The sequence below is a fragment of the Arvicanthis niloticus genome, chromosome X (assembly GCF_011762505.2).
Source record: "Arvicanthis niloticus isolate mArvNil1 chromosome X, mArvNil1.pat.X, whole genome shotgun sequence".
Lineage (NCBI taxonomy): Eukaryota > Metazoa > Chordata > Mammalia > Rodentia > Muridae > Arvicanthis > Arvicanthis niloticus.
The window spans coordinates 40,622,430-40,649,625 of NC_047679.1; the positions used below are offsets into that span (position 1 = coordinate 40,622,430).

The 27,196-nt window shown below is 33.7% G+C and overlaps 1 protein-coding gene across 10 annotated transcripts in view; it reads left to right on the forward strand.

Moving 5' to 3' along the window:
• The window catches only part of Dmd (dystrophin), a 1,571,027-nt gene that overhangs the window by 763,127 nt on the left and 780,704 nt on the right, over positions 1-27,196 (forward strand). For all 10 annotated transcript variants that reach the window (XM_076918257.1, XM_076918249.1, XM_076918252.1 and 7 more), the window contains 2 exons: positions 22,713-22,854; positions 25,133-25,282. In XM_076918257.1, coding sequence (XP_076774372.1) covers positions 22,713-22,854; positions 25,133-25,282 — 292 coding nt within the window. The remainder of the gene's footprint in view (positions 1-22,712; positions 22,855-25,132; positions 25,283-27,196) is intronic.

Sequence of the window (27,196 nt, forward strand, 5' to 3'; positions counted from 1 at the left end):
TCTGTGATACTCAGGGCAATAAAAAAAAATAACTGGTTGATAGACCACTGTAACAGACATGCCAGGTTTCAACACACTAACAAAATTAGAAAGTGTACAATCCATGCAACTTACAATAAATGTTGTAAAAGAGATAAAAGTAATTTTAACTTGACAATTAAAAGAGTCTTAACACATACACTAAAACTTATTTGAAATCTAGATCCTATCCCAATTTTATCTCTTGTTAAAATAAAATCACAGAGAACTGCAGCTAATTTCCTAATATGTTTCTGAAAATGTCCAGAACCAGCCTTCCAAACAACAACTGTTATTTCCAATATTGGATTGATTTATAGACCAGTCCATGATTGAGTCAGAATAACTGTTCACATTAAGAAAAATACAAGAGTCATTATAACTTCTTTTTTTGATTCTCTGTTCCACATGTTCTAAACGCTTGAGGCAAGACAGCTTGTCCCATCTGGGATATAGGCAAGCAAAGGTGGGTCAGGAACATATGTCCAACACTGCTTCCCAGTCATCATTGTCAGGGCACTCAGAAGCTCACAGGTCAGCATCATTTTTTTTTGTCCCACCATCAGCATGTCTCATCAATCACTCTGGCAGCCACCATGTTCCTTCATCATCCTGCAGAAAAAACACAAATATGCCCTCCTCCTCATATTAAATACCTGATTGTAATCATGCCATATGCCAATAAGTAGATCTTTCCTTTTCACCTAGGCATAAGTATGCCTAGTTGCAGGGTACCATAGACACTCAGCAGAAAGTTCCTTGGCATCCAAATTTTTTAAAATTTTAAAATAAAAAGAACATGATTTAAATAAATTTACGGTGTATGGGGATATACCTCCCCTTTTTTATTTTATGAAGATATTGCTTTAAGGTTCCATGGGCCCCTTCTATAATACCTCGTCCTTGAGGATTATAAGGAATATCAGTAATATGGGTAATATTCTAAGTAGCTCTTAATACAGAACCCCCCCACCTCAAATAACTTTCTGTATCCAGCATAAAACTAGCAGATTTTCAACTGCTGTATTTCTTAAAAATAATAGCCAAAATTCATAACATGATTGTAAATCTCTTCACTATGTATATATTCCTTTAACTGCTTAGAGCTAGTACAGCTAATTTATTAAAAAAAAAATGTTAAAAGTGTGCTCACACATCCACATTCTACCCTCAAAATTGCTTCAGATCCAACTTCAGTCTACTTACTATGATACTTGATCTTCTTCAGTTTCTCATCTTCAGTTTATACCTAAACTCTTATATCATGGATTTCAGAGTTTACAAACTACATGCCCACAAACTGAACCCAGCTAGAATTCACACAGTTTTTCCCATGAACCCTATTTTGAAAGAATTAAAATTTTAATATTGAGACAAGTTTTATTTTTAAAATAATAATTGTCTTTATTTCTTTGATTATGATTTTTTAAATTAAATATACTCCCTAAGCTCTATTTCTCGTGTTCTTTCCTGTCTTCATCAGATTTGACTTAAAAATATTTCAGGCATGCTAGTCAAAAGTGCCATGTCTGGTCCAGTCCAGACATTATGTGTAAGTTGCAAAAAAATGCAAAATCTAACAAATTACATTTTGATGGGGTTCCTAGGATATGCATGTGTACATAAACATTTGAGAATGACTACTTTTGATAAGCAAACATCATCTTCAATTTACCATATCTATTTCAGTTCACTCATATTCAATAACTATTTCCACATAAACTATTATGTTTTAGCCTTTCTAGACCTCATTTAGTAATTCAACGATAGTGGGAGATGGGTGGTATTAGGAGTGACGATAATACACAATGATGTCAGACATGTTGTGTTGTAGCTTCCTGTAACCCTTTTGATACCTGTGTGATCGTTTGTGTTCTATTTTTAATTTTATAGAAGGTCATTGCAGAAACAAACTGGGGAATCCCTTGTGCATGATTACACACCTAATCAAATATTTGAACCAGTATGCCAATCCAAATCCATAGTCTTTAAGCTACATCCAGGTTTGCACTATCTGACTCTATTTTGGAGACTATTGAATACCACAGTTGCCACCTTCCAACTTTCTATGTGCTTGAGCTGATCACATTTAGTGACATGGGAGCTGAACATAGACTTAGCTTGCCAGTCATGTTGGCCATCACTTTCACTAACTCAGCATATGCCTGAATTGTCAAATCATACACTATTCTTTCCTTCAGCATTTCCAAGTTTATTTGCTGTGCTTGAAATTTCTTTCCCTTTATTAAGTGTGTTTTCTGCAAAATCCTACCTATCCCCTCAAGGCACAATTAAGTATTCTATGACTGTGACCTCTTCCCAAGTACAAGCCAGTGTATTTCTTCTATAGTTTTTTCAGTTCTTTTAGTATACTTATTTTATTCACAGATCATACACATTGAGATCAGGTAGAATAAATATTGTTCCTAACTCTATATCTCATAATACTCAGGTGAAAGGCTGATACATTTATGTATCTAATAAGTATTTCCTTAACTCTAATAGTGAAAATATGCATTCATATTCAAATTAGGCTTAACAGTTAACATTTTACACTAAACATTGTTATATATGTTAGAATAGATCTGCAGAACTAAATGCTAGAATTGGATTTTTTCTTTCTATTTTAAAACTGAAAAATGAATTCAGTTAATAATATTTTAGATGTTCTCTAGAATATGATACACTTACGAAGACACTATCCTTTGCTTATAGCAAAATTTGGTACCGTAGTTAATCAGCTTGTACATTTATTTATATCATTATTACAATATCCTGACCAATACACTTTGAATAAAATAACTGAAAACCCTAAAAATGTCACTCTATTGTCATCTATCCTATAGCCAGCTGATTTTTTTCAATTAAATCCATATTATATATAGTTATTTTTGGAGTGTTTAGTTAGATTTTGATGATATTATTATCCACAGGTGTCCTTGGAAAAGCTGTTCTCTTCCCATCTGTTCTCTGATGACTCTTGAAAGCTTTCAAGGACAGTCATAATTCTTCATCAGAAGATTTTGAAAAATTAGCCTCATAGTTAATTCTTTTAGGCCATATTCTATTTTATTTTTTATTTTTTGCAAATTGGCAGGCTAGAGCAAAACTGACCAAGTAGACCAAATATTCTGTTGTACCGACTGGCCTGACAGTGTCTCTTAAATAAATTCCATTATGTTTATTTATCAAATTATGCTAGGTTCTTCATTCTTTATTTTAAAACACCATCAATCTGATTTTGAACTGAATTGGAGAGTAAGATAAATATTTTTAAATGATTTTTATTAACAGTTTTGTAACTATGTATATTGGCTCTTTCCATTAGATAAAAATACTTACCAAGTGTTAGTGTACGTTTTATGTCAACATTTGCTATTTTCTAATTTGAATAGCTAATTAATATTATATAAGCTGCCAAAGCAAGATACAATAGTAACAACAAAAGCCCTCATATCACAGCTGGAGAAGACCACCCAATAGGAGGGGAAAAAGTATCAAGAATGGGTAAATGAATCAGAGATATAGCCATTCCCAGTGTTAGAAATCTTACAAGAATATCAAGCTAACAATTATAAGATACATGCAAAGAACCCAGTATAGATTCATGCAGGTCCCATGCTTGCTGGTTCACTCTCTGTGATTCTTTGTTTGCCTTGCATAGTAGATCCAGTGGACTGTGTTCTCATGGTATACCCCATCCCTCTGACTCTTAGAGTCTTTCTTCCCCATCTTCTGTTGGGTTCCCCAATCTCTGGAGGGGTAAAATACTATGGAGACTTCCGGTTTAGACTCTCTCTGCATAATGTCTCACTGGGGGTCTTGGCTTCTGCTCCCATCTGTTGCCAGAGGAAACTTCTCTGATGATTGTAGGACAAGGTACCAATCTATAATATACCAGAATATGGTATAACAGAAATCATGTCATTGATTTTTTTGCCAGTTATATTTGGTTCTACTATAGGTATGTGGGCTATCTAGTCTTTGGTTCCTGGTAATCCAGCAGTACAAGGCGTTGTTTCCCTCTCATTGTGTGGGCCTCATTTAAAACAGATAATGGTTGGCCACTCTCTCATGATTTGCACCAGCATTAACCCTCATATCTTGCAGGCAGGACAGATGTTAGTTAGGTAGAAGGTTCTGTTGCTAGACCAGTGTTCAGTTTTCTCTTTCTGTAGCCTGAAGGGTACCTTAGCACTGGAGTGGAATGTACAGGTAAAGTCTCTCTTTGTCTTCTCTCTTGGTCACCTCTGGTTAATCCTTGAGATCACCTTGGCTATGGGGATCAATTAGTTAAACATTTCTTAGTATACTCTATGTGGTTCACAATGCAATGGCCACTTTTTAAACCTCATTTTATTCTTATTCTTCTCCCATGTAAATAATTTATAATTCTCAAATAATTCATTTGTATTTTATATCCTGGTTTTTTGTTGTTGGTTTTTTGTGTGTGTTTGGTTCTTTCTTTTAAAAAAGATTGGATATTTTATTTACATTTCAAATATTATCCCCTTTTCACATTTCCTCCCAACCCAGGAACACCCTATACAATTCCTCCTCCTCCTGCTTCTATGAGGATGTGCCTCAACCCACCCACCTATTCTCACTTCGCCACCCTTGAATTCCTACATACTGGGGCATCCAGAATTCATGGGATCAAGGATGCCCCCCTCTCACCTATGCCCAACAAGGCCATCCTACCCTAAGTATACAACTGGAGCCATTGCTCCCTCACTATGTGCTCCCAGGCTGGTGGTTTAGACCCTGGGAGGTCTGGTTGATTGGTATTGTTTTCCCCATGGGGCTGCCAGCCCTTTCAGCTCCTTCAGTTTTCTTTCTAACTCCTCCATTGGGAACCCCATGATCCCTCTGTATATGTCAGGCTCTGGCAGACTTCTAAGAAAACAGCTATATCAGGCTCCTGTCAGCATGCACTTCCTGACATTCACATCAGTGTCAGCCTTTGGTGACTGCCCATTTGATGGATACCCAGGTGGAACAGTCTCCGGACAGCCCCTCCTTCTGTCCCACACTTTGTCTCCATATTTGCTCCCATGAGTATTTAGTTACTCCTTCTAAGAAGGACAGATTAATCCACACTTTGGTCTTCCTTCTTCATGAGCTTCATGTGGTCTGTGAGTTGTATCTTGGATATTGCTAGCTTTTGGGCTAGCAATTATCAGTGAGTGCATACCATGTGTGTTCTTTTGTGTGATTGAGTTACCTCATATTCCTAGTTGCATCCATTTGCCTAAGAATTTCTTGAATTCATGGTTTTTAATAACTGAGTAATTCTTCATTGTGTAAATGTACCACATTTTCTGTATCCATTCCTCTGTTGAAGGACATTTGGGTTCTTTCCAACTTCTGGCTATTATAAATAAAGCTACTATGAACATAGTGAAGCACATGTCCTTGTTATATGTTGAAGCACCTTCTGGGTATATGCCCAGGAGTGGTATAACTGGGTCCTTAGGTAATGCTATGTCCAATTTTCTGAGGAACCACCAGAATGAATTCAAGAGTGGTTGTACCTGCTTGCAATCCTACCAACAATGGAGAAGTGTTCCTCTTTCTCTACATCCTCGCCAGCATCTGCTATCACCTGAATTTTTGATCTTAGCCATTCTGACTGGTGTGAGGTGGAATCTCAGAGTTGTTTTGATTTGCATTTCCCTGATGACTAAGGATGTGAAACATTTCTTTAGGTGCTTCTTGGCTATTTGAGTTTCCTCAGTTGAGAATTCTTTGTTTAGCTCTGTACCCCATTTTTAATAGGGTTATTTGGTTTTCTGAAATTTAATTTCTTAAGTTCTTTGTATATATTGGATATTAGCCCTCTATCAGATATAGGACTGATAAAGAACTTTTCCCAATCTGTTGGTTGCCGTTTTGCTCTATTAACAGTGTCCTTCACCTTACAGAAACTTTGCGACTTCATGAGGTCCCATTTGTCAATTCTTGATCTTAGGCATAAACCATAGGTACTCTGTTCAGGAACTTTTCCCCTGTGCTCAAGTATTCGAGTTTCTTCACCAGCTTCTCTTCTATTAGTTTTAGTGTATCTGGTTTATGTGAAGGTCTTTTATCCACTTGGACTTAAGCTTTGTACAAGGAGATAAGAATGGATCAATTTGCATCCTTCTACATGCTGACCTCCAGTTGAAACAGCACCATTTGTTGAAAATGCTGTCCTATTCCTTTTTCCACTGGAAGGTTTTAGCTCCATTGTCAAAGATCAAGTGACCTTAGGTGTGTGGGTTCAGTTCTGGGTCTTCAATTCTATTCGAGTGATCTTCCTGCTGGTCTCTGTACCAATACCATGCAATTTTTATCACTATTGCTCTGTAATACAACTTGAGGTCAGGGATTGTGATTTCCCCAGAAGTTCCTTTATTGTTGAGAATAGTTCTCACTATGCTTAGTATTTTGTTATTCCAAATGAATTTGAGAATTGCTCTTTCAATCTGTATGAAAAATTGAGTTGGAGTTTTGATGGGGATTACATTGAATCTGTAGATTGCTTTTGGTAAGTTGGTTGTTTTTACTATATTAATCCTGCCAATCCATGAGCATGGGAAATCTTTCTATCTTTTGAGATCTTCTTCAATTATTTCCTCAGAGACTTGAAGTTCTTGTCATACAGAGCTTTCACTTGTTTCATTAGATTCTAACCAAGGTATTTTATATTATTTGTGACTATTGTGAAGGGTGTCATTTCCCTAAGTTCTTTCTCAGCTTGTTTAGCCTTTGAGTAGAGGAAGGCTACTGATTTGTTTGAGTTAATTTTATATCCAACCACTTTGCTGAAGTTAATAGAGCATAAGAATCCCTGAATATAGGCATTACTTGTTGAGAGGTTCAGAGAAGTAATCCTGAAGCCATTAGCAAATATGACAGAAAGGAGCAGGAGAAGAAATAAAATTTCTAGAATGTTCTGCAATTTGCCATCACTGTGCTTCAGTGTTTAAAAAATATGAATTAAAATCAAAATTCTTCATAATGACTATAATGGTTTTAATTGCTAAATTAATTTTTGTTGTTGGTAGTGCTGTTGGTAGTGTAACTCTGTAGGGTATGTCAGGTACAGAACCTAGTTAGGATTATATGCAAGAAACAACTCTAACTTTACAACTTTTTACAACTTTAATTATCTTTTAATGATGAGAATCCTTTCATAAACACACACATTAAAAATAAAAAACCCAACTGTTTTTCTTACTGATTTCTTTGGTGTTTCCTTGTCAATTAACCTTTACACTAGACAAAAAAAGATAACAGTAATTTTAGTGGAGATTGACAAACTAAACAAACCTGTCAACTAAATGCTATGTAAGAATCCCTTATCTTCCCACTTGTGTTTACTACCTTTGAAACTTAATAGCACGGTACTTAGGCATTTATATGTTTTCTTTACCATTTTTTTTTCTTTCTGAGTACTATTAGCAAAAGTTGAAGATACCATTGTCTTTAGTATTACTGCTGAGGAACTGTTGCTTGATATCCACTAAATTGTGTTTATTCTTAAATTGTAGGCATAAAAACAACTGTTTTATTTCTTTCTTTATTTTTAACAAAGAAGACCTAGCAGCAGCCAAATATTATAGAAAAACAAATCCCACAGAGTCATCCTGGCAAGTTGTTAAAACTTTAAGAAAAAGGTCAGGGAGTAAAATGGGGCAAAGGATCTGGAACTGTTTCCGTATATTATTTTAGTTGTCAAATTTTCAAGAGCAAATATAAAAAAAAAACAGCCAAAGAGAATAGGAACTATGAACCATGACTAGGAGAACAAAGAAAGAAAAGATATTGTTTCTGAATTGATTAAGGTGTTCAACTTAATACAAAAGAATCTAATTACCTCATTAACAAATAACATCTCAGAAGAAAAGGCAGAAAGTCAAAAGCAAAATAGTATAATGCCAATGACAAAGAGTAAGAGAGCACATGCAACTTTTGGAGTTGAAAAGCTTAATAACTTAAACAAATTCTTTTATGAGTTTAAGGGCAGACTTTGCATGATAAAATAATCAGTAAACAAGATAAAAATACATAATAAAATGTTTAGAATAAAGAGGGTATGAAAATATGGAAAATGAGCCTGGATTCCGAGTCCTACAGAAAACTGATGGGTATGCTCATGGGTGTTTGCCATTTCCTGGGGCAAAAACTGAAAGTGTTAAAAAAAAAATACTTTGTAGCTGACCATGAAGGGCAGAGGTAGGTGGATCTCTGTGTGTCTAAGGCCAGCCTGGTCTACAGAGTTCCAGAACAGCTGGTTTGTTACAGAAAGAAACACTGTCTCAAAAAAAAAATAAATAAATAACCCACAAAAATTAACAACCAAAAGTTGTTTGAATAAATAATGATCATAAAGTTCACCAATATGATGAGGCTCAATAAACATTACTACAATAAATAAAAAGAGATCAGTCACAAAATTACTGAGTGAAAGAATCTTTAAAATAGCCAGTGAAATAGTCAAAATTAACAATTAACAACAAAATCTAGACAATCAGCATTGTAAATTAACAAAGAAGTCCTAAACAAAACATACAATTTTCATTTTCCACCTGCTATGATAGCCATTATTTTTTAAGGTAACATATTGGAGATAATGTAAGGAAATTACTATGCAGAAAACCTGTTGGCAAAGATGTAGTCTGATGAAGCTAAAGATGGATCCTCTAAAAATAAAATAAAATAAATAAATTGATGGGAGAGAGGAGGGGGAGGGGAAAGGAGGAATATGATCAGGTATGCTGGAAAACAGTAGAGAAGCCCTGAGGGCCACCAGAAAGAATGGAAATATGCAATCTTAGGGTGGGAGGTGGGGGGACCCTCTGTAATGTACCAGAGACCTGGGAGGTGAGAGACTCTCAGGACTCAAAGGGAGGGACCTTAGATGAAATGTCCAACAATGGGGAGAGGGAACGTGTAGAGTCTACCCCAAGTAGAAAGACCATCAAGTGGAAGAATGGAGTTGCTGTCCCACAGTCAAAAACTCTGACCCATAATTGTCCTTGTCTGAAAGAACTGCAGGGACAAAAATGGAGAAGAAACTGAGGGAAAGGTGGTCCAGTGACAGGCCCAACCTGGGATCCATCTAAAAGGGAGGCCCCAAGGCCTGACACAATTACTGATGCTGATGCTATGGTGTGCTGACAGACAGGACCCTAGCATGCATGGCTGTCTTCTGAAAGCCCCAACAAGCAACTGACTGAGACAGGTGCAGATACTTAAACCCAACCATTGGACTGGAGTCAGAGAGAGACCCTTGTTGTTGAATTAGAGAAAGTCTGGAAGAAAATAAAGAGGAATACCCCATAGTTATCAACTAACCTGGACCCCCGAGATCTCTCAGACACTGAGCCACCGATCAGGCAGCATACACTAGCTGGTTAGAGGCCTCTGACACATATACAACAGACAACTGCATGTTTTTGCTTCAAAGAGAGAAGCACTTAACCATTGTGAGACTAGAGGCCTGAGTGGGGAGGCCTGGTAGTGGGGGGAACATCCTCTTGAAAACAGGGAAAGAAGAAATGGGATGAAGAACTGTGGGAAGAGGCACCAGGAGGGTGGCAATGGCTGGACTCTAAAAAAAAAATGAAAGTAATAAAAAAAAGTCTACCCGACATCTAATGGAGGAATATCACTTCTGGCTATATAGCCAAAGAAAATGGGATCAAGATATTGATGGGCTTTTAATACTTTCATCTTCTGTGAAGCATTATTCACAATATACAATATGTAAAAATCAACGTAAATATACACTGACAGGAATCCATTGACAGGAGTACACTGAAGACAACCTATTATAAACAAGGAACAGACTATTGTTTAACCTTAGACAGGAAGAAAATACATCCATGAGAGACAACATGGAAAATATACTGCAACATGAAATGAGTTCATCACAGAAGTACAAATCTTCATGTGTCAGTTTCTGTGAGGTGTGGCAAAGATTAACAGAAGTGGACTTTAGAGCATAGCTATCAGGCGATGCTCAAGAAGGCTAGTCTGAGTCATTATTTAATGGTTACAAAGTTTCAGTAATGTATTGGGAAAAGTCTAGAGATATGCTACATAATTTTGTATCTGAAACCTTGTGCTTTTAGATTTAAAAGGGAAGAAGAAATCATTTTGTAAAATATAGAGTTTGTAGGTATATTCATTAACTTGATTCTACTGACACTTGTATAGAATCACTCATCAAATTGTATACATTTCATATGAAAATTTTATCTTTATAAATTAAATTTCAATAATGCTGCTAGAATAAACATGTCTATACAAGTAACCATTTAAAAACAAATCTAGGTTTTGATTTTTTTTAGAAGCCTCATTGACATATGTTTCATTTAAACTTTGCGATTTATTTTTCCTCCTTGTGCTGTAGCCTTAGTTTTCTGTGTGATATTTGCACGACACAAATATATTCCTATAGTATTTCTCACCAAATGGTCTTTCTGTGACTAATATTTTCATTATACTTTGCTTTTCAAGACATACAGTGAGTAAATGTATTTTTTATAAACCATTAACTTTCAACTTATATTCATGAGGAAGATAATGACTGACAGCTCCAAATAGGGGAGAGAAGCTCCCCTCAATCTTCAGCAACTTACAGGAGATTTTTCTCCTCAATACCATGGCAATCTGTTGCCTGCCCTATTGAACCATCACATAAATGGAGTTCCAACATTTCCCTTTAGAAACTGCTGTTTGGAGGAATATAATTATTTTTGTACCTACTGTGGCTATATTCTTTTAAAGAATAATAACCTACCTTTCTGAAGAACTTATCTATGATTATTTTCAGATTTCAAATAGTTGAAATATAAATACTCTTTCTTTCCCAGCATGAAGAAAATGAACAAAATGCTCACTATCAATTTATCTATATCTATCTATCTCTATTTATCCATCTATCCTTATATTTATATCTTACTCAGTGTGTATATGTGTATATTTGACTTTATACACACACACACACATGCACACATGCACACACATACTGCATATGTATGTGAACAATATATGATTTTTGGTTAAATAAAAATTTTAGTACCTCACTATATATATATATATATATATATATATATATATATATATATATATAGAGAGAGAGAGAGAGAGAGAGAGATGCACAATAACAACAATCACCATAATACCAAGAGAAATATCACTAAGTGGCAATCAAAGATATAAAATTATATAAAAAAAGCAATGGACTTAAGTTGGGGTTAGGGCAAAGAATATTTTGTAAAAAGGTTTTAAGGGAGATTTTAAAAGAAGGAAAATGAGCCATAGACATGAGTTGTTTTAGTATTTCCATGTTTGAAAGCATATAAATTTGACATAAATTTCTCATATTGGAAAAGTTCAGTGAATTTAAAAAGAATAAATGTGTGCATTCATATTCTGTATGTATTTTTACTATTAAAACTCTTATTTTTCCTAATGTTAAATCCTGTGAAATAATAATTCTCTGACATGTGAATGTTTCATAGAGAAATTTTTAATAGCATGTACATATTTTCTGATTGTACAGAAAACTGATTTTTAAACACAGAATTTGTTTTTAACTTATGTATATGTGTGGGTCCCTGGTGCTAGAGTTACAGTTGGCTGTGATCTACCCAATGTTTGCATCTGAAACTAAACTCTGATGTTCTGTAAGATCGGCATGCACTCTTATCTTTAAGTCTGTTCTCTACCCCATATACAAAGTATCTTAAATGTGAATTTTTATATCTTCTGATTTGTATTATGTTTATTAGAAGGAAGCTCAGTACACATTAGATATTAGTGTGTGTTGTCCAATTAGAACATAAGTGATTTTAACTTTTGGTAACACTCACCATCAAATCAAACTATTTCACGGAGTTGTTATAGCATACAAGCAGTCATGGACATCAAATAAATCAGTGGTCATGGCTGTGTTTCAGTAGAAATATATTTATAAAACCAGACAGCAATCGATGTTTATTTTATGATCTATTATATACAAATCCTTAAACAAATCTAGTTGGTTTTCAGCAGAAGCTATTATCTTACACACACGTTTTCTTTTCCATTGAAAATTTTCTAAGTCCATTTTGAATAATGTTATTACTTTGAAATGCATAAATATCATATAATTTAGCTATTATTAGTAATAAAAAAGATAATATATACTATGTCCAAAATTAGAGTATGATCAGAATATACATGATGTTTCCCAGAATGGATTGAAACATCATGAGCTGTTGTGCTGTTGTAGGAGTGCACATAATAATTTTGAAAAGGTCCATGGAGAAAGTAAGGTCTAATTTGTGATGGCAAGGCAACTGATAATTGCTTAAATTTATATGCATAGGAAAGTATTTCTGGCAGAGCAAATATTTCACTACAAATCTTGATGTACACACAATGGATTTCAAAGAAGAAAAGTTCTGCAATAGCTTAAAGGATATGAAGAAAAATATATGAAAAAAAAGTAGGATTTAAAAAATCCAAAAGAGGTTTTTGATTCTTATTAAAGAGTTTGTTTCCATAGCATTGGAACTGAGAAGTTACTGAAGTTATAAATACATGGTGAGGGACATATTTTAGATAGATTTCTAATTCTGCATATTAATAATGGATGTGAAAGAGACAAGGTAGACTGCAGAAATAAGGAAGAGACCTGGCAGTGAGGTGGGGGAATGGAGAATACTGTGGCAGAAGATGTAGAAAGAAATAGAACCTCTAAGAATCTGGCCTTTTGACTCCCACTACTCTCTCCCCATCATTCCATTCCATTGCAGATATTTTGTTGACTTATTTAGTGTCAATCGTTTTTGGAAAGGTTTTAATTCTCTGCCTCAGGATATTTGTACTCATTTTCTCTGCTTAGAATATTCGTTCTCACAGTGATAACGTGATATGCTCCTTCACCTATATTGTTTCTTTATTACCTAACCTAATTTAAGTTGTTATTTAAAAGAAAAATGTGATCAGTGCCTTGCTAAGCTATTGTTAGAGAAACCTCCTCCTATACCAGATGGGGACAAATACTAGATTCACAGCTAGACATTATGCACTGTGCGATACTTTAGAATACTTGTTCTTAAGAGAATATCTCCAAGGCCGGGCAGTGGCAGCGCACGCCTTTAATCCCAGCACTTGGGAGGTAGAGGCAGATGAATTTCTGAGTTCGAGGCCAGCTGGTCTACAGAGTGAGTTCCGGGGGTCTACAGAGTGAGTTCTAAGATAGCCAGGGCTATACAGAGAAACCCTGTCTCGGAAAAAAAAAAAAAAGAGAGAGAGAATATCTCCATCAAATCCACCTCCCTTCAGAGCTCAGGGAACTCAACAGAAGAAGAGATGGAAAGCGTGTAAGAGCCGGATGGGATAGAGGACACCAGCACAACAAGAGCATCTAAATCACCATGAGCAAAGCTCATATGAACTCAGAGCCCCGGGCAGCAAGCACAGGGCCTGCATGGGGCTTCACGACATCGTTGGTGTTTATGGTTTCCAGTTTAGTGGTTTTATAAGATTCCTGAGTAAATGAATGAGTAGGTCTCCTTTTCTTTTACTCTTTTCCTTCTTTTTGTTAATTTTGTCTAATTCTGATGTGTTCATTATTGTTATAAATTACTATATTACACTTTGTTTTATTTTTCTAAGAGAAGTACATTTCAGGAGCTAAACACAATGGAGATATCTTATGAATTCACCCTTTAAATTATTGTTTCTGGTAATCAAGGAGCTTTGCTATGAATTGTGAGTCAGGAGGCTCTCAGTGGAACTTTGGTTTTTGTCCATGTGTGCGACATTGAGAGTTGGAATGGTCTTCATGTCCTTATCTCTGAAATGAAAGAGAATCACCTGTGACTTGGGATGAGTAGATCATGGCTGGGTTATGAGTTTGACTGGAATCTGTGAATATTACTTTTATTTATACTTGACTGGTAAAAATCAAATCATGTAACTGTAAATAAATAATGATAAATGAAACTGGAAAAATGATAGCTGAACATGTAGAAGAGTTGAGATTTTCAATGTGGAGCATTTTACTACAATAGCATCAGCCCAGTAAGGCTTTTTATGGTCAATAGTGAATTTTGACCACTCTTTTGACACCCTGTCTTCAACATTTCTTATCACATTTTGCTACTTTTCAATCCTTTTGTTCCTGAAGCATTTATCACTATGTCATTATCTATATACTTTTTTCCTTGCCCTAATATATATATATATACATATACATGTATATATATATATATATATATATATATATATATATATATATACTAGCAATAACATTAAAATTGTACAAAACATACATCACTTTCCATATTTTATCAGACACTAGCAAAATTACAGAAATGTTTCCTGCAGTATAATCATTGATATGGTTCACGTAGATCAAGTCTCAGCTGATTGCACACATACTCACAGATTGGCATTAAGACTTTAATTGAATTTGTCCAGGAAAAAAACGTCAAAGCAGTTTGTCAGAAAACTGAAATAAAGCTGTAAGATGGCACATAAATATTGTGAATTCAGTAGTTCCCTTGCACACTCTTACAGGTGTTATACTTTTATGTCTATAAGTATGCACACGAGCAAAATTGAGTTAGAACAAAAACATTCATTAATCATATTCTTCCTTTTTTATTTGATCCATTGTATTTTATCTACCATATTTTAAAAGCTGCTAATGAAGCATTAGATGAACATTTGGGGTTTCTGGGAGCACACAGTCTTATAAACACACTGTGAGGTGCCTGCCATTTGTCCAAATATTAATCCAAAGAAGATAAAGCCTTGTGGAAGTTAAATCATCCAAATGCCTTCAATTAGCTAAAAACCTGGAACATTTTGGGTTGTATTCAGCTTTCAGGCCTTCTCCATTCAAGCTCAATTCTCTTCCAAATCTTCCTAAAATATGGCAACCATTTTATAATGTGAAATAGACAGATGCCCTGAAGACAGAATAACCCTCATATGTTATTCACCTGCAAATATACAAATTGTGGACTGAATTACAAGCCAGTTCAGTAATAAAAGTGTAACATGTTCAGTAGCTCATGTATAACAGTTCAGTAGTAGTATGACACTGACCATGAGGGAGGCTGACCTGTCCATTCTATTTCTTGTGTCATTATATTTTTTATTTCTCAAATAACAAGATATTGGATAGTCTTAATTTCAACTTACTATTTTAATGATCTGTAGAAGTCAACTCACAGAATAGCAAAAAAGCTCAACCTGGCATAAAAGGAAGTCTAGGGATAAACTGTGTGCTATGGCATCACAATAGTTAGACAGGAGTGATAAAGGTTTAGGATAAATACTTTAAAACAGCATGGTAAGTAGTTACTTCATATAATTTGTGCTCATATGCCATAAAATAAGCACTTCTTATGATAATACTAATGTAATTTTATATATTCGAATAATATTTCTAGCAGATAATTATACGTGAATTCAGCAGTATGATAGGGATTGCATGAGGATGACAATGACATGTTTGAAAACTGAGCTTGGTGGCAAAAGAAGTATGTCTATCAGGATGAAAATTCTATTATGAAACATTTATGTTAAGAGTTTTGGACACAGTTATATATATTAAAGAGAAGAGGAGACATGTTATAATAGTCTATGATAAATTATGCAATTTTAAAGTAATATATATACTGTTGGTGAGGAAGTATTGTGTGTGTTCATGTACGCTATGATTCTGTCTCTATTTTCTAACGTTTCCATCTCAAAATTGGCTAAAACATGTGGAGAGCACTTCTCATGTAAAAAATGAGATCTATCATCACATGTCTGCATATAAAACACACAAATTTAATGTTTATTTTCTTCATTGAGAGTGCTGGATAAGCAAGATGGATAGGTTTATTACTAAAAAAAATTTCAATATGACTCTATATAGCACTTGTCCTACAGTCCTGGATAAATGCCCTTACTTACAGTGTCACACTAGAAATAACATCGTGGAGATTGGCCAGTGTCTTTCTCTTATCACTATAACAGTCCTGCAGAACTATTTATTAAGAGTTTAATAGTCAGTATATTGTACTTACATTTTTAATTTACATTAAATTACATTGATAACTGTTTCTTCCTAAGTATTCAAGTCTCCTATCATGCTGCATACTTTCTTCAATTTCTTCACCAATGTTTAAGATGTAAATGGTAACAGAACCACATCTCAAATGGAAGCCATTCTTTTAGAAAAAAAATTCAAGCTAACTGTAAAAAAATGCCTCTAAAATTAAAATATTTCACATTTAATTGCAGATGGGAAATGTTAAATTTCCAATTCATTATTATTATTATGGTCACATGCCAGAATAAATCCTACCATAAGCATTAAGCAAGTAGGTAAACAAAGAAAGAACACTTCATCTGATGAATGCCAACATAAAACACACTTTAATTGTTATGTCAAGAGACAAGTATGCAAATGAAAACTGTATTTCTTTGCTTTTCTGCAAATATCTGAATACTTAAACCCAAATCTCAGCTTTTCCAACTTTACGTTTATACTTTTGAAACTTCAGAAAACATGCGTTTGGAGCAGCAGATTAGAGCAAGGTCCAGGTGAAATATTTGTACCACATTTTTTATATACATTGTAGAGTTATAAAACTCAAGATAATAAATGACTACCAAGAGCTTTCATATTTTAAAAGATTCCATGCTTTTTAAGAATTGAACATTCCACCATTGTTGGTGGGATTGCAAGATGCTACAACCACTCTGGAAATCCATCCTGCGGTTCCTCGGAATATTGGACATAACATTAACCTGAGGACCCAGCTATACCGCTCCTGGGCATATACCCAGAAGATGCCCCAAGATATAACAAGGACATATGCTCCACTATGTTCATAGCAGCCTTATTTATAATAGCCAGAAGCTGGAAAGAGCCCAGATGTCCTTCAACAGAGGAATGGATACAGAAAATATGGAACATTTACATAATGGAGTATTACTCAGCTATTAAAAACAATGAATCCATGAAATTCTTAGGTAAATAGATGGAACTAGAAAATATCATCCTGAGTGAGGCAACCCAGGCACAAAAGAATACACATGGGTTATGCACTCACTGATAATTGGACATTAGCCCAACAGCTTCTAATACTCAAGAAACAACTCATTGACCACATAAAGCTCATGAAGAAGGAAGACCAAAGTGTGGGTGCTTCGGTCCTTCTAAGAAGGAGTAACTAAATACTCATGGGAGCAAATATAGAGACAAAGTGTGGGACAGAAACTGAAGGAGGGGGCTTCCAGAGACTGCTCTACCTGGGCAACCATCCCATGTGCAGTCACCAGAGGCAGACACTAATGTGGATGTCAGGAAATGCATGCTGACAGGAGACTGATATAGCTGTTTTCTTACAAGTCTGCCAGAGTCTGACATCTACAGAGGTGGATCCTCTCAGTTAACCATTGAACTGATCATGGGCTTCCCAATGGTGGAGATAGAAGACTGAAGGAGCTAAAGGGGTTTGCAGCCCCATGAGGAGAACAACAATACCAACAAAACAGAGCTCTCAGGGTCTAAAACAAGAGCTTAGCAGCACATAGGGAGAGACCCATGGGCCCAGTTGTATATGTAGTGGAGGATGTTCTTGTTGGGCATAGGTGGGAGAGGAGGTCCCTGGTCCCTTGAAGGATGGGTGCCCCATTGTGGGGGAATTTCAAGGTGAGAAGGTGGGAGTGGGTATGTGAGTGCAGGCACATGCTCATAGAAGCAGGAAGAGGGGGCTTGGGATAGGGGGCTTCTGAGGGGGAATGGGGAAAGGGGGTAACATCTGAAAAGTAAATAAAATATCCAATAAAAAATTAAATAAAAAATAGAATTGAATCATTAGAAAAAGTTTTCTTGGATGTGTAAAGAGATGGAAGCAAAACACTTAACTAGAGCTTTTACTTCTTAATGGATGGCTTCTTCTATCCAGAGGTCCTTCAAGTGTCTTATAAATTAGTGTACAGTTAAAGTCTATAAAATCGTCTGCAAGTTACTGCCTTTCAAACTAATACCGAAGGTTAATTATAAGCTACACTTAATTATTTTTAGTGCATGAATGAACCCTGAATATTTTCAGTGGCCAAACTATAGTCAGAAAATACAGCAGAATTACATTTGAAAGATGGTAATTTTCACAAATTAATTTATTGATTTAATACAATTACACTCATCTTCACTTAGGTTTAATTTATGATATTAGCAAATAGGTTATTACTTAAGTTGGAAGAGCTAAGAAGGCAGAGGATGCTAACTCACCAGAAGGTAAAAGTATTAGATGTATGCCATGATATTTTATATAAAAACACAGTGAATTATTATTAAACAACAGAAACTCAATAGTATATAAGTTATAAAAGAAGGAGTTATAAGTAAATAAAGAACTGATATTGCAGAGGAAATAATGTCAATGTCTAGAAATACTTCATGATAAGAAATTTAACTCCAATGAATTTAAGATAAATTAACACATATCTTTGTTGAAAAAAAAGGTATTTTTAATAAAAGTCAGCATGTATATAATTACAGGATATACACAATTAAAAACAATACTATCAGTGAAGAAAAGAGTAAAGAAATAATTTGGTTTTTGTTTTAAAAACAAATGAAAGCAGCAAAAAAAACCAACTAAAAGATGAAAGAGAACCAACCATGTATTCTCTATAAATATATTTATGAACAGTGGGAAAAATATATGAACAAATAAGAAACAAAAATAAGAATATTGCACAGTACAAAATTGATATTAAAAACCTAAAGAAATTTTATGTTAACATTTCAAAATTTTCATTATTAGAAACTACAGTCTATGACAAGTTTTCTACTAAGTAAGCATAAAGAGAAATATTTAAAACCTGGTAAAAACATGCAGAGCACTTTCAAACTCATGATGATAGCTCATGATTGTCTTCAATGGCAGTGTTACAAAAACAGTTTCAACAATGAATATTCAAACTCATTAACTTAACTATATCTTATACTAATAAATTTATCTACAATATAGGTCAAAATGAATAAACAAATGTAAGGTCTTCTTACAATGAATAATTATAACTAAACTTAATACCTAATAACAAAGGAAGGGTAAAACATGTCATATCTACTTATACTTTATTCCTATGATTCTTAAGAAATATTTTTGCAAAGTAACCAATAACATAAGGCAATTAATTATAATTGCTTTGTGTTTGTGCTTTTAGATATTAAACACAAGGGCCTATACTTGTTACGCAAATGCTTTATGACTTGCCTAAACCCAGGCCTAATCACAGTAGAATATTAATAAAAGAAAATATGTAAATAATGTTTATATATTTTAATCCAAATTAACTATATACATCTTTTTTTAGTATAGAATATAGTTTATTCAGGGCATGGGGAGAGGAGGAGTCAGGAGGGTAGTAGAGGCAGAGAGAGAGAGTGTTTGTGTGTGTGTGTGTGTGAGAGAGAGAGAGAGAGAGAGAGAGAGAGAGAGAGAGAGAGCAGGGGAGGGGAGGGGAAGGAAGGGGAGGAGAGGAGAGGAGAGGAGCCAGGCCATGACCACGTGGAGAAAGGGGGAAAGGAAGAGGAGAGGGGCGAGAGGACAGAGAGAAGCTAGAGGCAAGACATCAAGCTAGAATTAACTATATGCATCTTAATTATAATTATTAAGTACATTTATTTCCTTAGCTGAGTACATTTAAGAGTGAAAACATGCAATAATATAATTTGAGAGTTATTAGAAGATTTTGGAATTTTATTCTTGACTTGAGTGTATACTGACCAGATTCTGAAAGTAAACAGTGTTATTCCACATTCTAAAACAAAGTTCTGGCAGCTGAGATAATCCCTTTTCCTATATGGTTTATGGAAGCAATGATAGCAGCATTCCTACTACTAGAAATTTACATTGTCCCCATTGCATTGAAATGAAAACTGATGCAGGACACCCAGACTTGAAACTGGATAATGTTTAAGTAATAAGTCAGTCTTTTAATTTATATTTTACTTATGTGTATATGTATGTATGTACAATATAGGCATATGACAAAAATATGTCAGAGAAATAAAATTGTCTTGAGTTTTAAAACACTTTATATGATATCATATTAAGTGCCACCTTTCCCTGACTTGACCACCACCATTTTGTTGATACCCAGAATGATGTTGCTGAGTACCTTCTACTTCAAGAGTCTTTAAATGAAACACCATAGCACAGAATGGGGGATAAATTATACCACATTTTACAATCCATATTTTAAAATATAGGAAACGTTCTTTTAGGATAGGAAGGCAAAAAAATTGGAAATAATGATAGACTCATTCATTCGTTTCCTCACCATGTATTTACTATGCCTCTGTTCTATCATAGACATTGTCAGAAAGAAAATATAGTAGCAAATAACCACACCTAAAGCCATCATTAAATGAGTACAATTTCATATGTGAGACATAAAGAGTACATTAAGAAAAAACAAAAGGACGAAGTGTGTCAATTTTAGGGACTAAAAGAAAGCCAAGAACAGGAACAGCAAATAGAAACATTGAAGGGAGGACAGTTTTAAGTAGGATTATTATGCAAACCTACCCACGGTGACAAACACACACATTTGAAATTTAAGAAAAAAATTTAAAAATAGAAACACAAGTCCACCTATTGTATTAGAAGAACATACAAAAGAGGGTATCAAGAAGGGTTAAAATAAAATATATGTTCATAATTTTATAAAACCAAACCATAGACCAAATTTGCCCCAAGAGTAACTGATTTGCTGCACCTTTGTCTAGACTTTGGAAAGTAAAAGAGCAATGTAAAAAATTCAAATGAAAATTGTATTTCTTCCTGTTTAAAATTGCTTTCTGGTAAACTGGGGCATGGTTACAAATATTCTTCCAGAATTCAAAAGATAATTTCTAATTCAACAGAAGTCTTGTACAAAAATCAAGTATAGAATTCTTTAAGAATTAGATATCTACATAAAATTTACAATTAAAAAGACAATTAACTATTTTTCTTTTAAAATTGATAAGAGAAAAGTAAAATTGATAAAAATGTGATTGTGAGTTAAGAAGAGGATTGATCAGCATTATTTATAAATAAATATTATTTAAAAAATAAAACTGGACAAACCACATATATAGTTCAAAACTCCTAGTAAACAAAACTATGAAAAAGAGAAACCACTTAAAAACATTGATACTTCTCATCAGATGGAAGATCCTCAACCAAAGGTATATTATTTAATGATTTCTAGCAATAAATTTTCTTGAAGACAATAAACTATCAATAATCATTTATTAACTTGATAGAAAATATAAATTCTTAACCATGTTTTAAAAGTATACAAATATAGAAATAACACAAATTGACATTATACTCTTATGGAATATTATGAAATACTATAAATACAAGAGAATGAAAAAAACAACAAAAGATGTAGAATTATAAACATAAATTTTGGTCAAAAAGCAAGATACAAAGAATGATATGTGATATTACTACTTTTACATAATGCTTACATTACAGAATAATCAAAGTGACATGTTACTGGATACATGATAATATAAAGGAAGCAAGGTATTTCTTATAATAAATTATTTCTTTCTCTATATGATGAATCTAAAACATGTATTTTCATTGAACTATATAATTATATAAGTACTTTCCCATATGTATATTGTGCCTCACTTAAGGCTTCTATTAAATCTCCCAAAAAATAACAAAAGCAAATATGTCATTTTAAATATGAACTATTCTGTCTACCCATAAGTCTTCCAATCTAATATATAAAAGTGAATTTATGCCTAATTAAAAAGTATACAATATATGCATTCATATAAATAAAAACATCTACCAGAATATTATACCTTGTATGTTATTTTTGTTGTTTGTCTCTTTTCAATGAAAAGGACTATGTTGTAGTTTGGAAACTTCTGCATTGTGTTTTATTTTATGCCCTTTGCTTTTACATTTGTCATTTAATATACCAATAAATAGTCTCTAATTTGTCCTCCTTTAAAGCATTCAGCTTCATGTTTGAATTTCTATGACTACAGTAGTTTCCCAGAAGGGAAACATTTGCCAACCTCCAACAGGAGGAAATATTAGGGCTCAAGATATATTTTTGCTTGTCACAGCTGGGAATCTCATGCATAGTGGTCACAAATGCTGCTAAATATCATACAGTATATTAAAAGAGCCCCTCACGACCAAGAGTTTTCAAAGGCTAAGTGCCACTGTTGCCTAGGTAGTGAAGTCTTCCTGAATGTAGTAACAGGGTATTGCAAGTCTTAAAATCATTTTTCTTGATCTAATTTTGTAGTTTTGAAAGTTTTAAAATGACTGTTCAAAGTAAATGAAACAAAGATAAATCCTATATTATGGCTATCTCTTAAGTAGCTTGCTTTTAAAAATATAATTGCTGTTGCCTTATTTGTTTGGTCATCTGGTTGGTTTGGTTTGCTGGGGATTTCTTTTTGTTTAATCATTTCATTAATTTATATCTCAAATAATATCCCACTTTCTGATTACTCTTCCACAACTGCCCTCCCACATCCACCCTCTCCCCTCTCCCCTTTGCCTCTATGAGGGTACTCCTTCACCCACCCACCAACTCCATCACTCCAGCATCCCCATAAATCCCTGAGAGGTGTGTCATTTACAATAATTTTGTTATTCTTTTTACAGGACTGAAGAACAAAAGAATGTCTTGTCAGAATTTCAAAGAGATTTAAATGAATTTGTCTTTTGGTTGGAAGAAGCAGATAACATTGCTACTACTCCACTTGGAGATGACCAGAAGCTAAAAGAAAAGCTTGAACAAGTCAAGGTAATTTTGTTTACTAGAATCCCCAGTGCCTATTTGTATAAAGCACATATAAACCTATTTTAATGTACTGAATCATTGATTTGCTACCCGTTATGTTATCTGTGGGTTTGAACAATGTTTTTTCTCGAACCTTACATTTTTAACCAAATGACTGTAAATAAACATACTTATATAATGCATACATATGTACATACATACATATACATGCATATGGATACATGTATCTTTAGATACATACATGTTCTTTATACATGCAAAGTGCATACCAGTTATTTAAAAAACTAACTTAAATAATTAGTTTTAGAGTTATTTCAGGCTTAATAATTTCAAAGGATTTTGAAAATTGAAGAGCAAAGTATGAAATCAAATATCTATATGTAAGTGGGAAGGACTTTGCAATGTGTTTTAGACTACATCAGACTGAGACTGAGAGTTTCACTAATAAAGAATATCATTTCTTTTATATTATTGGATATTTTATTTATTTACATTTCAGATGTCATCCTCTTTCCCCATTTCCCCTCCCTAGAAACCCCCATCCATTGTCAAATAATGTTACTTTAGCTATGACTTAAAGATATTACATTAACGAAAAGAAGCTTAGGCTTATTTCATGTGAACATCGAACTTTTCACGTTTGTTCACATTCCATACTGGTTCACTAGACACAAAGCATATTCAAGAGGTTTTTGTTTGTTTGTTTGTTTGTTTTTGTTGTCATTGTTTTTTATGTAAACTCAAACATATCTGATAGCATTCACCTGGCTCACCAATGTGACCTAATTGTATGACTAACTTATTTTTTATGAATCTAGTTTTAGAAAAGTAAGTCTTTGAAACTCTGTAATTTTTAAAGTAAAGGTTAAAGAAGAATGAAAACTAATAGTTATGTACTGTATGTCAAATATGAGATTTAATTATAACTCTATTTTATTTAATTCTCATGTGAAACATTGTAGCTTGTTTCCATTTCTGTCATTGTAGAGTGTTAGAAAATAAAATGAAAAGAGAATTGCTTATTTGCCAATGATTCTGTTGGTTTACTCAGGCAAATTATAGTTCAAATGAACCCTTTACTTCTATGAAACAAAGAAAAAATTAAAAATTATATCCTATCATTGACATAGACTACAAAGGAAAAACAGTTGTTTAGATCAGTAAACAAATATTAAAGGTACACTATATATCAGATATTATACTATGTTTTTGGCATTACAGTACTGAAAGCTTATGAGCTATTTGTAAGCTACTACTCCCTAGAAAAGACGACACTCTAGTCCGTTTTCCCTGAATGTATTGAATGCCGTATATAGCAGAATTGATAGTTCATTGTGTGGACATTTTTAGCAACATTCATTTGTGGATAATTGTGTATTGATTTTCTATTCTTCCTGGACAACCTAGATAATATTGTACAGTAGAACTTTCTATAAAGATAGATAAGTTCATCATGCATTGTTGTAACCAATAAATGTATGTACCTTGTAAAAAATAGGGTATATGAACAACTGAGGAGGTTTTATATTATATTAGATTTTAGTAGTTCCTCTGTTGGATCCTGCAGTTCCAAATAAAATTTAGTTATGATCACTGGTAGATTTGTGCATCTTGGGGAAAGTGTAATAATATGATGCTAAATGGAAGACCATAAATTTAAGTTCTAGTATGGAATCTTCCAAGTTTGAATTATTAGCCTTATGTCCTTTATATTTAAATATCCTATTTCAGTTTTCTTTTAAACAAAGTGTCAATAATAATTACTTTATATTTCATATCATTGTTATTTCCATATTTTTAGATTAAGTTATATATATATATATATATATATATATATATATATATATATATATTGTCTGGCAGCATATTTTTGACAACTTTGTTGTCTGCTCATGTGCATGCTGTTGTATATTATGACAAGCTAAAGTACCTGCATGTATGATGGAGTTAATCCAAATGTTCTATTTCTGATAAAGCATATGCTTTTACAATAACTGCTTGTTGTACTCTTTTAGAGTTCTATATGTCATCTAACGTTTTTCACTTGAAAACCATCTCAAGGGAGCAAAATAATGTAGTCATCTGTAGCAGTTTATCTCCTTGGATGCAGTTGTTTTAGCCCATCAGCTCTGTGCTCTGTGGAAGTATTTGGTATTTCAGGTGCCAGTGGACCTTCAGTTAAGTCGCTTCACTTTGATAGACTAATCAATAAAGGTGACTCAAAGGTAGTTGGAGTTGCACTGTAATTCATTTTAAATGTTGTTGTATTTGTCTGTTTCAGTTACTGGCAGAAGAGTTGCCCTTGCGCCAGGGAATTCTAAAACAATTAAATGAAACAGGAGGAGCAGTACTTGTAAGTGCTCCCATAAGACCAGAAGAGCAAGATAAACTTGAAAAGAAGCTCAAACAGACAAATCTCCAGTGGATAAAGGTTAGACATTAACTATCTTTCTCTGTCACATGTGTTAAATGTTGGAACTGTTTGTATTTGCTTTGTTTTCTGAGTTTTTTCTTGCAAGAAAGCAGAAGTATGGATTATTGTTTTGGTTTGTACTCTGACTATCTGATTTGCCTTTATATTTTGCTATAAACTCAAAGCAATTGGTGACGGTGTATGACTTTACATTCATGACAAAAGGCAAAGTGTGAGCCAACACTTCTTAGGGAAAATATTTCATAAGTTGAAGCACTGAAAAGGAAATTAATATGAAGTGTAATTATTCAGGAAATGATGTGATGTAGAATTACCATTTTAGGCCAAGAATATAGACTTAAATACTAAACAATGCATTTGTAATATTCACAAAAGAACTCAATTTCCAGTTCCCTTACTTTGCAAGTCTTGATTTTTTCACCTAGGATACATTCTAACATTGATATAAAATATAAAGTGTTTATAAGCATAATACATATTTTTTAAAACAAACTGTACATAAAAATTTATGTTGTAATCCAAATTATTTTGACCCAGTAGCATTTATTTATTCCATGGAAATACTACCCTATTGCTTAACTGGTACAATTCTGTTATTAGTCAAGTAAATATTCATGTATGAATCTGCTTCCATTTTGACTATCAACAAGTACAATAAATAGTAGCTCAATGACAATTCTTATAATCTTTTGAGTTTTGTATCTTGTTCACAGGAATAAAAGTAACATAACAAAAATTCATCTATTTCAAATATATAACTTGATAGTTTTGATTTATTATTTAAAATCATCCATAAGACATTTATATCATCAAATTTCTCATGTAAGCCTTTTATTACATAATTCCTTGGCATTGGTTACAAGCCATCATAATCATCATCTGTTTCCTCAGTTTTCCTTCAGCTCACAATAAAACACTTTAAAGGTTAAAAAGTTTTCTCTTTAGCCTCTGGTATCCCCACAATCTACTGTGTATCTCTGTGATTTGCTTAGTTCAGGTATTGCATGTAAGTAAAACCATAAAGTATGTATCTCCTTATGTATTGCCTGATTTAGTCATTTAGCATATTTTGAGGTTCACTGATATTTTGGAAATTTATTTTACTGATGGAACACACACACATACATACATACACATATGTATATACATATATATATACATATATATACATATATATATACGTATATATACATACATATATACGTATACATATATACATGAGATATCCATCAATTCCTACCACGTTCAATTTCTTATATAGTAATTCTAGTGTTTGGCTATGAGTCTCTGGATCTGTTCCCAGTTGTTTCCTAATTGATGCCCCTCTGATGACACTAGGACTAGGCCACAATCTATGAATGTAGCAGAATTTCATAAGTGTTAATTTCATTGACTTTTTTGCCAGTTGTGTTTGGTTCTATTCTGCATGTCTGGGCTGTCCTGCCTCTGGTACCTACTCATCCAAGCAGTATCAAAGTTGAGGTCCCTCTCTGGGCATGGGGTATAAGTTGGTCCAGTCATGAAATGGCCACTCCCACAAATTATGTGCCACCATTGTCCCAATATGACTTGCAGTCAGAACAGATTGTAAATCAAAGATTTGACATGTGCAACTGTGATACATGGGTTTGTGCTCAGTCTTATTGCATCTTGTTAGGCCATGGTTAGTGGATATCTCTGGGAGGCCTGCTTTTTTTGTGTGCAGGAAGACAGACCAGGAGTTGATATGGGAAGAAGGTAAGAAGTGCAGGGACTGGGAAGAATACAGGGAGGGGAAACTGTGGTTGATCTGTAATGAACAAGAGAAGAATAAAAGGTTAAAAAAATAAAAAAAATCTATACTTCTTTATTTGTTTATATTTGTATTTAATTTATTAAAAAGCAATAACCATTAGTATTTCCCATTTGTAA